Raw genomic sequence first — 13,721 nt, forward strand, 5'->3', positions numbered from 1 at the left:
GGGTTTTTGGGGTTCAATTTACAACTATAACTTCTGATATTTCCTTTTACTGAAGAACGTTTAGCTAAAGATAACAGACAGTAAAATACAACACTCTAAAACCCTACTGTAATAAATAAATCTCTTCATTATTATTATTAAGTATAATAATGTGTTTAGAGCTCGTGTTAGGAAGTTAAACAGCTCATAATTCATCTCTAATTTCTATTTATATTCATGTGAAATCATCTCCTTCAAACTACTGGATTTATTCTAGTTTATCACCAAAACTACATTTTACAGATGACATGTGAACACATCATTATAATGTACCTTCAGCCAGTACTCATGTTCACTGAGCAGAGCCTGAAGGCATCATAATGTAACTGAAGTGAACCTCCGTTGTTTAGCCGTTAGCGGTGCTGCTAACGTTACTAGCTCTCCTCCTGTTGGTTAGCCGTTAGCGGTGCTGCTAACATTACTAGCTCTCCTCCTGTTAGTTAGCCGTTAGCGGTGCTGCTAACGTTACTAGCTCTCCTCCTGTTGGTTAGCCGTTAGCGGTGCTGCTAACGTTACTAGCTCTCCTCCTGTTGGTTAGCCGTTAGCGGTGCTGCTAACATTACTAGCTCTCCTCCTGTTAGTTAGCCGTTAGCGGTGCTGCTAACGTTACTAGCTCTCCTCCTGTTGGTTAGCCGTTAGCGGTGCTGCTAACGTTACTAGCTCTCCTCCTGTTGGTTAGCCGTTAGCGGTGCTGCTAACGTTACTAGCTCTCCTCCTGTTGGTTAGCCGTTAGCGGTGCTGCTAACGTTACTAGCTCTCCTCCTGTTGGTTAGCCGTTAGCGGTGCTGCTAACGTTACTAGCTCTCCTCCTGTTGGTTAGCCGTTAGCGGTGCTGCTAACGCTACGAGTTGATTAGTTATTGACATTGTATCATAAAGACCCTCAGCGTCTCTTACCGGCATAGTAGGAGAAGGTCCTCTTGAGGCGGTCGAAGACGAACCAGCGCTTCTTCCAGGACTTGATCTTGCCGCCCATCTTCACCAGGTAGCCCTTGCACATCTTCTCGGTGAGAATGAGGTGGTAGCAGGTGTCCACGCTGTGACCGGAGGACTCCACGTGGGAGCGCAGGTCGAACTCCTCCTTCCGGATGGGCAGGTAGCGAGTCATCGGACGGGCCTGGAGGGAGAGGACCAATGGGAGGGTCAACAGCTGGTTCAGACAGGAAGGACACCGATGTTATCAGCGGTTCATCTCACATATGGAGGATTCTGGTTCATTGTTCAGGAGGAGATTCATGTCCTGGGATTCTTTCAGAGACATAAATGTGTTCTAGAAGGATATTCACTCACACACAGAAATCTACATGAATATACACACAAATAAATAAATACAATAAAAAATAAATGAATAATAAATAAAAGGTATGTATTCATATATTTACATATACACATACACTAAATACATACACACATATACATATGTATACACACACATATATATATATATATATATATATATGTTATGTATATAAAAACATATATACACACATACTACATGTTTTAATTCTGAGGGAGAACAGTAAATAAGGGGTTACTTTGGTATAAAAACAGTCAAATGTATATATTATAATATATCATTATATTACAACATTGAAATCTTGGACCAGACGTTAAGAAGCAGAAGTTTCTCCGTTGAGACTCTCAGACTCGAGTCATTTTCCACTTCCCTGCCCGTGACGAGAGGATCTCGTCTCCTTTCACTGACCTGAGAGAAGTTCTTGGCTCTCATCTTGACCTCCTTCTCCACCAGCTGCTGCCGGTGGAACGTCTCCTCCTGCAGCCTCTTCTCCGCCTCCTCCCTCCTCCTCCTCTCCTCCTCCAGCATCTGACGGCGAGCCACAGTCTCTCGCTCCTGGAGGAGAAGAAGAAGAGAGTCCCATTATTAAAACATGTCTCTGATGTATGGAGGAGCTCTGCATGCTTCACCTTCACACATTCAAATCACATTTTTACAGACTGGCTTTCATGTGATGTCGTCGCTTTTCTGTTTTATTTGTTGATTTTACTAAATTATTTTATTTATCCCTCCTCAGACCTCCCTCGTGTCTCCTCAGACCCCCCTCGTGTCTCCTCAGACCCCCCTCGTGTCTCCTCAGACCTCCCTCGTGTCTCCTCAGACCCCCCTCGTGTCTCCTCAGACCTCCCTCGTGTCTCCTCAGACCTCCCTCGTGTCTCCTCAGACCCCCCTCGTGTCTCCTCAGACCTCCCTCGTGTCTCCTCAGACCTCCCTCGTGTCTCCTCAGACCTCCCTCGTGTCTCCTCAGACCTCCCTCGTGTCTCCTCAGACCCCCCTCGTGTCTCCTCAGACCCCCCTCGTGTCTCCTCAGACCTCCCTCGTGTCTCCTCAGACCCCCCTCGTGTCTCCTCAGACCCCCCTCGTGTCTCCTCAGACCTCCCTCGTGTCTCCTCAGACCTCCCTCGTGTCTCCTCAGACCTCCCTCGTGTCTCCTCAGACCTCCCTCGTGTCTCCTCAGACCCCCCTCGTGTCTCCTCAGACCTCCCTCGTGTCTCCTCAGACCCCCCTCGTGTCTCCTCAGACCTCCCTCGTGTCTCCTCAGACCTCCCTCGTGTCTCCTCAGACCTCCCTCGTGTCTCCTCAGAGGACAAATAAGATTTTTGGGACTTCACGATGAGTAACTTCTTTTTGATTTTAACTCAACACGCTTACAGCAATAAGAGTAAGATAGATTTAGTGAAATAAGCAAACTAAGATATAAAAAAGCAGATTCCAGACACATGAGAATATCTATATCTATATAGAGATATAGATAGATAGAGAGAATATGCAGCAGAAGTTATAGATCTGATCGTTTGTATTTCAGTCTCCTTCATGAGGACTCAAAGAGAGGAAGACGTTAGAAACATGGAGGCCGATAGAACTGAACCATCACTCTCATTCATGATCAATGCAGAGCTGTGGACAGCAGCTCTCATCCATCACACGCTGCAGACTGAGTAATCATCTTCCTCTCCTGTGAAGTCGTGTCTTACCCTCGACTCGATAAGTCTGGCTTTCTCCAGCTGAGCCTCCCTCAGCATTTTCTCCATCTCCTCGATCTTCATGGCGTCCGCTCCTCCGACACTGAAGTCAAAGGACGAGGTGTTATTACACGACGGTCACGTGACCTTACAGACTGATGGAGCCTGCTGACAGGCTCAGTCCTACCGAGCATCACTTCAGCAGGACTTTGTAGACGTATTCATGAATGAATCCCCTGCAGATCAAAGGGAAGCCTGCTTCTTCAGGGTTCACAACTACACCACACAAACACAGACCACTTTAAAGAAAACATTTATTTTACTACGTTGTCTGTACAATAAATACTCGTCTTAATGTGAGTGATGAAGTGGTGAAGGTTCATGGTGATATCTGTTCACCTGTAGAGTCCAGAGATGAGCCACGTTAATGACGGATAGAAACTTAACCAATAAGTCACGTTGGAGATGTTCATCTGAGGCTTCTCATCAATATCAGTGCAGTATTGATCAATTATGCAATAAGAGGTAAACTATTAGAAATGTTTCAGTGTGTGAAATAAAGATTCTACTGTCTCTGTGTTTACCAACAAACGCATACGTCTCACTATAACTGTGACTGTTTAATGAGAAGTGCTTCAGTTTAAAATCATAAGCAGTATTTGATATTCATCTCTTTGGTTTTCAAATGACTCTGCAGTGAAACGCTGCGTTTGCTGCTTTACTTCCTCTCGTCTCCATTAAGCTCAGAATAACCTCTCTTGTTAATGTGCCTCCTGAGAGCCGTTAACCGGTGTCTGAAGAGTCGGTGCTGCCGACAACATGCTGAGCTTTATTAACAGGTGAGACAACCTGTGGACGAAGACTTCACCTGAGCAGAGCAGCCCGACCTCAGAGAGTCTGGACTGAGGAGGAGTGACGTAGAGACGGCGTATACGTCTCTGGTAGAGACCTGTCAATCACTGTGTAGCCCCGCCCTAAAGCATCCCCTGCTTTATGGTCTGTTTGACTCTAAATGGACCATAATGTACTAAATGAACATCATGCTGTATTGAAGAAGACTTAAAACTAGAGATTGAGACCATAAACTCATGTTTACAATGTTTACTGAGGTAATAAATCAAGAGAGAAGTAGAGTCATTTTCTCATAGACTTCTATACAACCAGAGGAGTCGCCCCCTGGTGGACATTAGAGAGAATGCAGCTTTAACACATGAAACTTTGGCTTCACTTTTCAGAGCTGGAGGTTGCTGCCTGGGTATTAGGGTCAGAGTTGGAGATGTTCTGAGGGAGTAGTATGTCCCGACTGAATGCGTACTACATGTAAGAGTGTGTACTTGTACCTGGACATGTTGTCCGGCGAGCAGGCCGAGTTGTTCCCCGTGGACACGCTGGTGTCCATGCTGTCAGAGCTCTCCAGGCTCAGCGTGTCGTAGGGCTGCTCGCCGGCCGACGGCGGCTGGTGGTGGAGGATGGAGTGGTGGACCAGAGGAGGGGGGGGGTGGCCGTAGACCATGACGGGGGAGTAGGAGGGAGACGAGGACGACGAGGTCATCAGGTGGGACTGGGAGCCGTGGAGCGCCTCCCACTGACACTGGGCCTCCACTGCCGCTCGCTGTTTGAGCTCGGCCAGACGGCGCCGCTGCTCCTCGATCACCTGGTGACCTGTGGGGGGGAAGAGGAGGAGGGAGAGTGACCATCAGTGGGTGCTCGGATTCTCGGCCTGCAAGCAACGCGTCAGCAGAGCTCCATTTGTTTCCTGCAGAGCTAACCGACATGCAGGCAACAACCAGCACCACAGACCCCAACATGAAGCAAGTAGGTTCTCTCTCAGTAACACAAGCTCGTCCCGTCACCACAGAGCTCAGCATCTGATGACCTCATAACGGACACGCAAGTACGTCTGGAAACCAGATCCAAGGAGCTCGTCCAACATGCAAGATTTATTCTCCACCAGCAGAAGCAACTCATGGAAGATTGATGGAAGAAGAAAGAGCGCTCTCGATGCGTTACAGACAAAAGAAAGAGAGATGAAAAGAACTGTCGGAGGAGGAGGAGGGAGTTAACGACACACCAGAGAAGGATGAAGATGAAGAGAGGCTGAAATGAACCGTTGTCAAAGTTCCGGTTAATGTTTGATGGATGAATCAAGAAGAGTAACCTGCTGCACTGACTCAGTCTTTAGTCTCTGTTCCTGATTGGCTGCTGAGTCTCTCATCCTAAAACGTTATGAGCTCATCCACTTCTAAGTGACTACGATTACATGCACACGAAATAATCAGAATATGACAACATTCTGATTAGATATGGTTCATGCAAACATATTATTTAAAACCTGTGTGATATGTTGATATTATTCAGGTTCTAGGATCATTATTTGGACACATATATATATATATATAATATGTATATGTATATGTATATATATATATATATATATATTCTGAATTAACTCTTTAAAACACTGAAGTCTCACAGTAACAGCAGCAGCAGCAGCTCCTGTGATCTGAGCGGTAGAGTCTCTGTTAGTGAACGGAGTCTGGTGTGTTTGTAGAGATCACAGATAACCTCCGTCTGCTGTAGTTAAACTCTGACCGTGTAGAAGAACCTCACACAACCACACTACTAAACATCACGACCGTCCCTTGACCCAGAACTGAACCTGTTTGTGTCCCATCGTCATCAGTTCATGCAGCAGTGAGTCACTCGTTAGGCTCTGAAGACGTATCCTGAGATAATCCACTCACTACGTAGCGTTCAGCTACTCATCGAGTCCTCGCTCGATGAATGTTTCGGTGTCCGTTACCTTTCTGCTGCAGAGCGATCTGTCTCTTGGTCTCAATGTCCTGCAGGGTAGCAGCCAGGTTCCTGGGCAGACTGCCGGTGCTGTTGGCCGCCAGCAGGGGGCTCTAGTGGGTCAGAGGGGGCCGACATCAGAGACGCACGAAGAAGAAGAAGAAGTGGCTTTAAATGATAAGATAATAAATCAGAGGCTGCGGTCTACCTTTGAGCTGCGTCCCAGTGTTGCCGCTCCGTGCTGCAGAGGGGACGCCGAGCCGGACCTGGGCTGATATAAGGAGAGGCCTGGATCGCTGTCCAGCTTAGACCGGAACACCTGGGGGGGGAGGAGGGGGAGATCCACATCAGAGGGAGTGATGGTAGTTCAAGCACCTGCTGGGAAACTAAAGGTTAGAAGCCGTGTGTTAGAGACCCTGATGGCTTTAATCCAGGTTTCTCCAGAAAGACTCTGGACCAGATGTGTCCTAAAGGGGGTCAGGTCCACAAACACACGTGGAGACAGACTCGCCGTCTCTGGTCGGCTGTGATTCACGTCGTCTCTCACTTTTCATGTTTGTGAATAAATGTTTAGCAGTTTGAATAATTAAAAACTGATCAAAAGATAGTTTAGTGATGAATGAGCGTCTTATGACTTTAGAGAATCTGAGACATTTTGCTATTGAGGCTGTCAGGGGGGGGGGGGGGGGGGGGGGGGGGGGGGCTGAAGTGTCAATCAAGTGGTCTCGGACCCCCCCCCCCCCCACACTGAGAACCCCCGATCAGCATCGAGTGCTAGTGAACACAGACGTTAAAATAAAACGCTGGATTTAAGAAATCAAAGGTTCAATCAGCAGTTTAAGTTTCAGAATCAAAAGACAAGAAACATCAAAGACAATTCACCCCCCCCCCCCCCCCCCCCACACACACACACACACACACACCTCTTTGATTCGTTAATGCTGCGTTCATGTACCGTGCGAGTTTCTGTGTGTTAACGACTTGACGTTCAAAGTGTTCAGTGACTTGAAAGTGTTCACAGCGTTGGACTGAAGCTCTCTGTGGCGATTACTCTCAGCTTTACTACAGACGCAGCACTTCCTGTTTGACACCCGTCCCAGCATGCAGCTGGTGTCCTGACGTTTGCTTCAGGGTGAGATGACGTCTCTCTGACGGGTTCATTTATCAAGAGTTCATCAGCTCACAGCAGAAGTGAACTCTTTCCAGTAGCTTCCAGAGGCTCTAAAGGAGAACTCTGTCGTTATTAAAACACATGTTACATAAACTTACTAAAGATTCCATCTTAAGCTGAGAAGGAGAATGTTTTATAAGACATATAATATAATCGTAATACGCGTGTCATTTAATGGATATTTTGTAGTAATAATAATTCATCCGTTGTCTGATTGTTTCCCTTTAAACAGACTGCTGTGGTTACTAAGAACCTTCTAGAAACACAGGAGGGAATTCTTCAGCAGCTGAAGGCTAACACTTAGAGATCAAAGGGTTCTCCTCAAAACATCCTCAGGACATTCTTATGCTGATTTTATGCTGCAGTTTCTTTCCACTGAGGCATCTTTAGACGAGTTTGAGAGCCACCTTAGTGAAGTGGTGTAATGCAGCCGGGTACCGACACCTCACGACTCTTCATCTTCCTTAAAGTGTCTCTGAGCACCAGAGTCCCTGCAGCAGGGTCTGACAGTCTGCCCCTCTCAGTCCTGGTTCTGGTTCTCCCGTGCCTCCGGTGGACCAGTCTCTGCTGGAGGATCTGGGTCTGTCCACGGTGGACCGGTCTCTGTCCACGGTGGACCGGTCTCTGCTGGAGGATCTGGGTCTGTCCACGGTGGACTGGTCTCTGCTGGAGGATCTGGGTCTGTCCACGGTGGACTGGTCTCTGTCCACGGTGGACCGGTCTCTGCTAGAGGATCTGGGTCTGTCCACGGTGGACCGGTCTCTGCTGGAGTCTGAGCTGAAGGAGGTTCTGGTGAACCTGCATGAGTTCATCTGGTTTCACCAGAATCTGACCCGGTGGCTCCGATGACGAGCATCAAGAATAACTCTATAGAAACAGACCATCTTCTCTCTGATGGTCTCTTTACTGATGGAGGTCTGATAGAGGACCAGGACTACACTGAGACTGGTTCAGGACCAGATCAAAGTTCCTCACACACACACAAACAGCAGCAGAATAAGTGGGAAAGAAGAAGAAGAAGAAGAACCCTCTACCTGCAGCACAGGTCTGCGGCCCGACTTGGCCGGCAGAGAGGGGGGACAGAGCTGGACCTGGTCTGACATCAGGTCCTGGTACCACTGCTCTAAATCTAGCTTGGGGATGTGAGGCCTACTACCTTCAGGCTGGTACTGCAGAGACCAGCAGAGAGGAAACAAAGACGAGAAGAACAAGAGATTAGAAAGCACTCAGAGACGGAGGGAGACGTGTGTTTTATGAACCGCTGTGATGAAGAGTTATAAAACGATTCTTAAACATCTTCAACACCTTATTGTCGTCAGCTCCTTTATGCTTCACACCCTCCAGCTGCTTCATCCTACTTTACATGTCTGGATTCTAATTCCATGTTGCAGCTGCAATGACCCACTTCTTAAGTTTTCATCCAATGTGATGTTTTAATTCACTGAAATGTGTTGAGTGTCTCTACGAAGCATCTTGAAGAACAACACTTTATTCTGGTTCCCGTCTCTGCTGTGAAGTAAACACTTTAAACAGCGACTGACAGACAGACAACCAGCAGAGAGACACGATGACTGATCCCTTCACTCACAGTTCAACATCTCATGTTTAAGACACGGAGGAAACGACGAGGTATCAAATGAGACGGTTGAATGTAATCATATCCCACGGTGAGACATGAATCTGGGTTTTCTCACGTCTACGTTTCCCACATTTAACGAAAATCATTCAAATACAACAAACGTTTTGGTTGAGCTGGTGACCCATAAAGGAAGGAAGGGAAGGAAGGGAGGGAAGGAAGCACACTACCTCCAGAGAGAGAGAGAGGGAGGAGCCGTGAGGGGAGAAGGCGGGGTCTACGGGTCCAGACTGCAGGGGCTGACGAAGCGGGGACGTAGGAGACGACTCCACCTTCGGCATCCCATACATGTGATTTAACTGACCCACTGTCACGTACTCCTTCAGGAGGACAGACAGGCAGACAGGAAGGAGAGGAGGGAGACAGACAGGAAGGAGAGGAGGGAGACAGACAGGAAGGAGAGGAGACAGACAGACAGTAAGGAGAGGAGACAGACAGACAGTAAGGAGAGGAGACAGACAGACAGGAAGGAGAGGAGACAGACAGACAGGAAGGAGAGGAGACAGACAGACAGTAAGGAGAGGAGACAGACAGACAGTAAGGAGAGGAGACAGACAGACAGACAGTAAGGAGAGGAGACAGACAGACAGACAGTAAGGAGAGGAGACAGACACGTCAGCAAGACAGGCAGCAGTAAGGAAACATCAAGTTCGGTGTCTTCCTGCATCATGAAGCAGTAAATAGAAACATGTCCTCTAAGCATTTTCTTTACTTCTCATGTCTTTAGAAAGACTTGTGACAGATTGATTTAAGACATTTTAATACCAATTAAGGCCTTATTATTAGATTCATGAAGTAAAAGACCGTTCAAAGGATCCAAAGAGAACAGTAAAGATAAATAATATAACAATATGTAGAAAGAATGTTCAGCACAGAGTCTTTCATCGTTTCCATCTTTCTCTCTCATGTTCCGTCTCGTCTCCGACTCTCAGCTTTCAAATACAGGAATAAAAAAATGGATCAAATATGAAATATATATATATATAAATATATATCAAATAAAACCCAGCCCTGCATGTTGTACAACTAGAGTTCTGTTTTACAGGATCAAGAATAAAGTTCTATTAGTTATTAATACAAAATATCAGCTTTTGGTTGCCTCAAAGCAAACCTGCATTAGTCATTGTAACCCTGATTAAACTCTGCTCCGCTGATATGATCCGTGATTCACTGTGAGAGATCAAAGACTCATGAACAGTTCAGTCAGTCTGGGCAGCATGACATGGAACAGAAGGACAGACAGGAAGTGATGCTACCTCGCCAGCTAACGCAGCGTCTACGGCTAACGAGCGGCCGTGAGAGGCGGAGCTTCTGCCGTCCATCTTACAGACGTCCGACAGCTTCATGTACTCCTGAGCACCAGGAGCCAACAACAATCAGACAGGATGAGAACACACACACACACACACACACACACACACACACACACACACACACACACACACACACACACACACACACACACACACACACACACACACACACACACACACACACACACACACACACACACACACACACACACACAGTTTGATTCCTGGTATTACAGCTAAACGGACGGACACACAGGTTCACACCAAGCAACACAAACTGCTTGGTGTGCTTCTTAAGCATCATAACCGGCCGTCACACAACAGGCACTTTAGTTGGCCGTTACACAGACCAGTGACGTAGCGGTGAATAAAAACATGCTGAACATGTGACCATCATAAAGGTATTAAAACCCCTGAAAGGCATCGAGTCATTTAGTCCATCAACAGCTCAGCCTTCTGGAGCGCTTCCTGTTTTAACAATCAGGAATATAGCGCTTTTTTTCTACAGATACAAGCTCTGGTCTAACTTGTGCTTTCCCTCCGTTAAAGCGTCCAATGACGACGTGTCAAGAGTTAAACAAGTCCGTTACCAGATTAGTTTGCTCTCCACACACTAACACCACCGTAGATCTTGATATTAGTAGAGTTAGAGCAAATCACAGTGAGTTAAAGGTGTAAATGAGTTCCCTCACCTCTCTCATGGCCGTGGAGGACTTGGGGAAGCTCCTCCCACCCGTCAGGCCGTGGTACCTCTTTTCCAGAGCCGACAGCCTCTCCTTCTCCTGGAACAACAACACACAAGTGTGTGTTAGTCACAGGTTGTGTTAAACCAAATAAGTCATTTTTGTGGAGCTCATGCTGCAGGATTTTCCTCCACCGGTGAAGCGAGCACTTGCATGATGGAGAAACCCCACGTTTCAAAGTGAGGAGATATTTGTTAAATTTGACAAAAGTGGATTGGAATCACAGACTCCGCCTCTAAATTTAACCTGTGAATTACAATAATTTAAAAACATTTAAATGGCCGTTAAAAATAGATTATGACAGAATTTTTCCAACCACGTCCGTCAAATATGGACGCAAACATTGAGCAACTATTTAAATCCAAGCACAAAAACATCAACATTACTGTAAACTGCAGGTTTTTAGATGAAATATGCAGATTTACAAGATGCAGACTTTCTGCAATAATCTGTGCTTTCCTTCCAAGAATCCCACTTTGAGTGAAATATTGTTCAGGGTGAACTTTCACTCAGTACCTTTAGGAGCATTTGCAGTGCGAGCGTCCGATCTTTGGCGAGCCGCTCGCACTCCTGAGACGCCTGCAGGCCGAGCTGGCCGGCCTGGTTCTCCAGAGCAGACACCTTCTCCTAAAGAACGCAGAGAGAAGTTCTTATTGCAAGCTGAGCTACGGAAGCCCCGAGAGGCCAATCTTAGGCCTGTGTTGATGGCTTCAGAACAGGCGAGAAAAAGGTATTGCCAAGATAATCTCTCCAAAGTCTTAAAAGAAAATCCTTTGTGCAGTTCTACCAGGATAACCACCACATTCACCACCACCACCACCACACGCTCCACATAGAGGTCCCCTTTCCCCATGCACTCTAAACACAACGTGCATACATTGTGTGTGAGCAAGTTATGTCAATTAAAACTCACCTGGAAGAAAACATAAATACTTTTAGTCATATTTAAAACATGGTGGTGCACTCTTTGCCTCTTGTGGCCAGAATGAGTACTACAACAACAAACACTTTATTTAAATCACATAACAAAACCTTTTATTCACATGTTCTTAAGTCATAAACACGAGAGAGAAAACTGTTTACAGCATATCTAGTAAACGCATCATCAGATGTGTTTTTCTCACTAAAATTCTGTTTTTTATTAAACGAAGTCTTCTGCTTCAGTCAGAACGTGTTGGCGTTTAGCCGTTCAAAAAAAACACAGTAGAGAAAACTGTTTAAATAGTTGTTAGAAAGCCGATCATCAGCGCTGTGTAATAGCATGGACAGTACTGTGCTTTCTGGATCCTGAGTGGACGGATGCGGCGGTGCAAAATGAAACCTCCAAACGTCTCTGGTGGGTTTCTGATGTCGTAATTAAAACCTTTGATTAAAATAAACACTGATTTCATGCCTCTGTCCAGATGGTTGAGACTCTGTTTGGCTGCTTCCTCTCTGTAGCTGATGATTGGGAGGAGCTTCCAGGATATGAATGTCGGTGTTGCTCACCTTCCTCGTGGCCACGCTGCCGTGGTACTCGGCTCTCTGCTGCAGCAGCTGCTGACTGATGGTCTCTCTCTCCTCCTCCAGGCTGCTCTCTCTCTCCAGCTGCTGGAACTCCAAGTCCTCAAACTTCTTGGTTCCCGTTTCCAACGCCTCTCCGTCCTGATGGAGGCACGCACACACACACACACTCACACACACACACACACACACACACACACACACACACACACACACACACACACACACACACACACACACACACACACACACACACACACACACACACACACACACACACACACACACACACACACACACACACACACACACACACACACACACACACACACACACACACACACACACAGGAATATAAGTGGCTCCTCTTAAAGCCAGCCACTATTCTCAGACTGAAATAGTTTGAAAGTGTTTTCCTGGCTGAAGCTCTTTTTGGGGGACAAGAACAAGCACACGGTGCTCAGTCATGAAGAACATGCTTCTACTGTAAAGGTACACAGGAGGCAAGCAACGGCAATTAACATAACGTTTTATGTTAATTGCTACTTTGCACTGGAAGATTTGAGGTCAGATCTTCTACTTAAACTGCTACAGAATAAACGCCTACAATGTGAAAATGACAGGACAGATAATTGATGGTAAAAAGGTTCTTCAGGATATTGGTAAAGAAACCCGACAGCCTGCAAAGTCACCTCACTGACATGCAGAGCGTTCAAAACAGGAAGAAATAAATCTACTGGTGCAACGTGTGAAATCTGCCAGAATCTTAACTTTAAAACATGAACAGAATGTGAAGACGTTACAGTGTTGATGTTACAAAGACGTCCATGTATTGCTGCGGAGATGCTAACCAGCTAGCCCCGTTGTGTATTGTAATACCACTTGTGACCTCTGGAGGTGATAGTGAGTCACTGTAGCGTCCAGTCTGTCCTCGATCCAACACGAGGATGAAGAAGTAGAGCGCGTTGAAGGTACAGAGAGTTTGTTTATTGGATTAAATCCAAAATGGCAGAAACGATAAACTGCTCGTATATCTTATAGCTGTGAAGCAACTCAAATTCTGGCACCGCAAACCCCAAATCTGGAGGTTCTGGTCCCAGGAAACGAGTCCTTTTTATAGTTTCTGCCACTTCGGATTAAATCCATATTAACCAAACTATCAAACCTCCAGTTAGCGTCACAGTGAACTCACAGAAGGCCGACTTAAACCACTGGCCGACGCCACACCTGAAGACAGCAGTGTTATTGTGACGGGCTCTTATTTTGTAGTAGAGGTGAAATGCTGCCCCCTATTGGTTTGGAGCAGGTGGCACAATATCACACAGTGCACCTTTAACAACAGTCTTGAACCTTTGAACTACTTCTTTACCCAACAAATACACGTAGCCGACAACAACGCTTCACACCGGTAGAAACAAAAGATTCATCTTTTGTTTCATTTGCAGGAGAGAAGTCACAGGATGAGAGCGAGCGGAGGACAGAGGATGCATCAAGTCAGAGTTCTATGTTAATTGATTAGTGAGCAGTTACACACGTTATGCGAGC

General features: G+C 46.4%; 1 protein-coding gene across 1 annotated transcript in view; it reads right to left on the reverse strand.

Annotated features, from left to right (window-relative positions):
- The window catches only part of phldb1b (pleckstrin homology-like domain, family B, member 1b), a 69,587-nt gene that overhangs the window by 5,691 nt on the left and 50,175 nt on the right, over positions 1-13,721 (reverse strand). The window contains exons 11-20 of the mRNA XM_076082017.1: positions 12,162-12,317; positions 11,190-11,300; positions 10,623-10,712; positions 8,016-8,150; positions 6,019-6,129; positions 5,821-5,923; positions 4,358-4,679; positions 3,030-3,120; positions 1,744-1,890; positions 936-1,155 (exon numbers count right to left, since the gene is read on the reverse strand). Of these exons, the coding sequence (XP_075938132.1) occupies positions 936-1,155; positions 1,744-1,890; positions 3,030-3,120; positions 4,358-4,679; positions 5,821-5,923; positions 6,019-6,129; positions 8,016-8,150; positions 10,623-10,712; positions 11,190-11,300; positions 12,162-12,317 (1,486 nt within the window). The remainder of the gene's footprint in view (positions 1-935; positions 1,156-1,743; positions 1,891-3,029; positions 3,121-4,357; positions 4,680-5,820; positions 5,924-6,018; positions 6,130-8,015; positions 8,151-10,622; positions 10,713-11,189; positions 11,301-12,161; positions 12,318-13,721) is intronic.

This window comes from Anarhichas minor, unplaced genomic scaffold (genome assembly GCF_050575085.1).
Source record: "Anarhichas minor isolate MPS153535 unplaced genomic scaffold, ASM5057508v1 ptg000088l, whole genome shotgun sequence".
Lineage (NCBI taxonomy): Eukaryota > Metazoa > Chordata > Actinopteri > Perciformes > Anarhichadidae > Anarhichas > Anarhichas minor.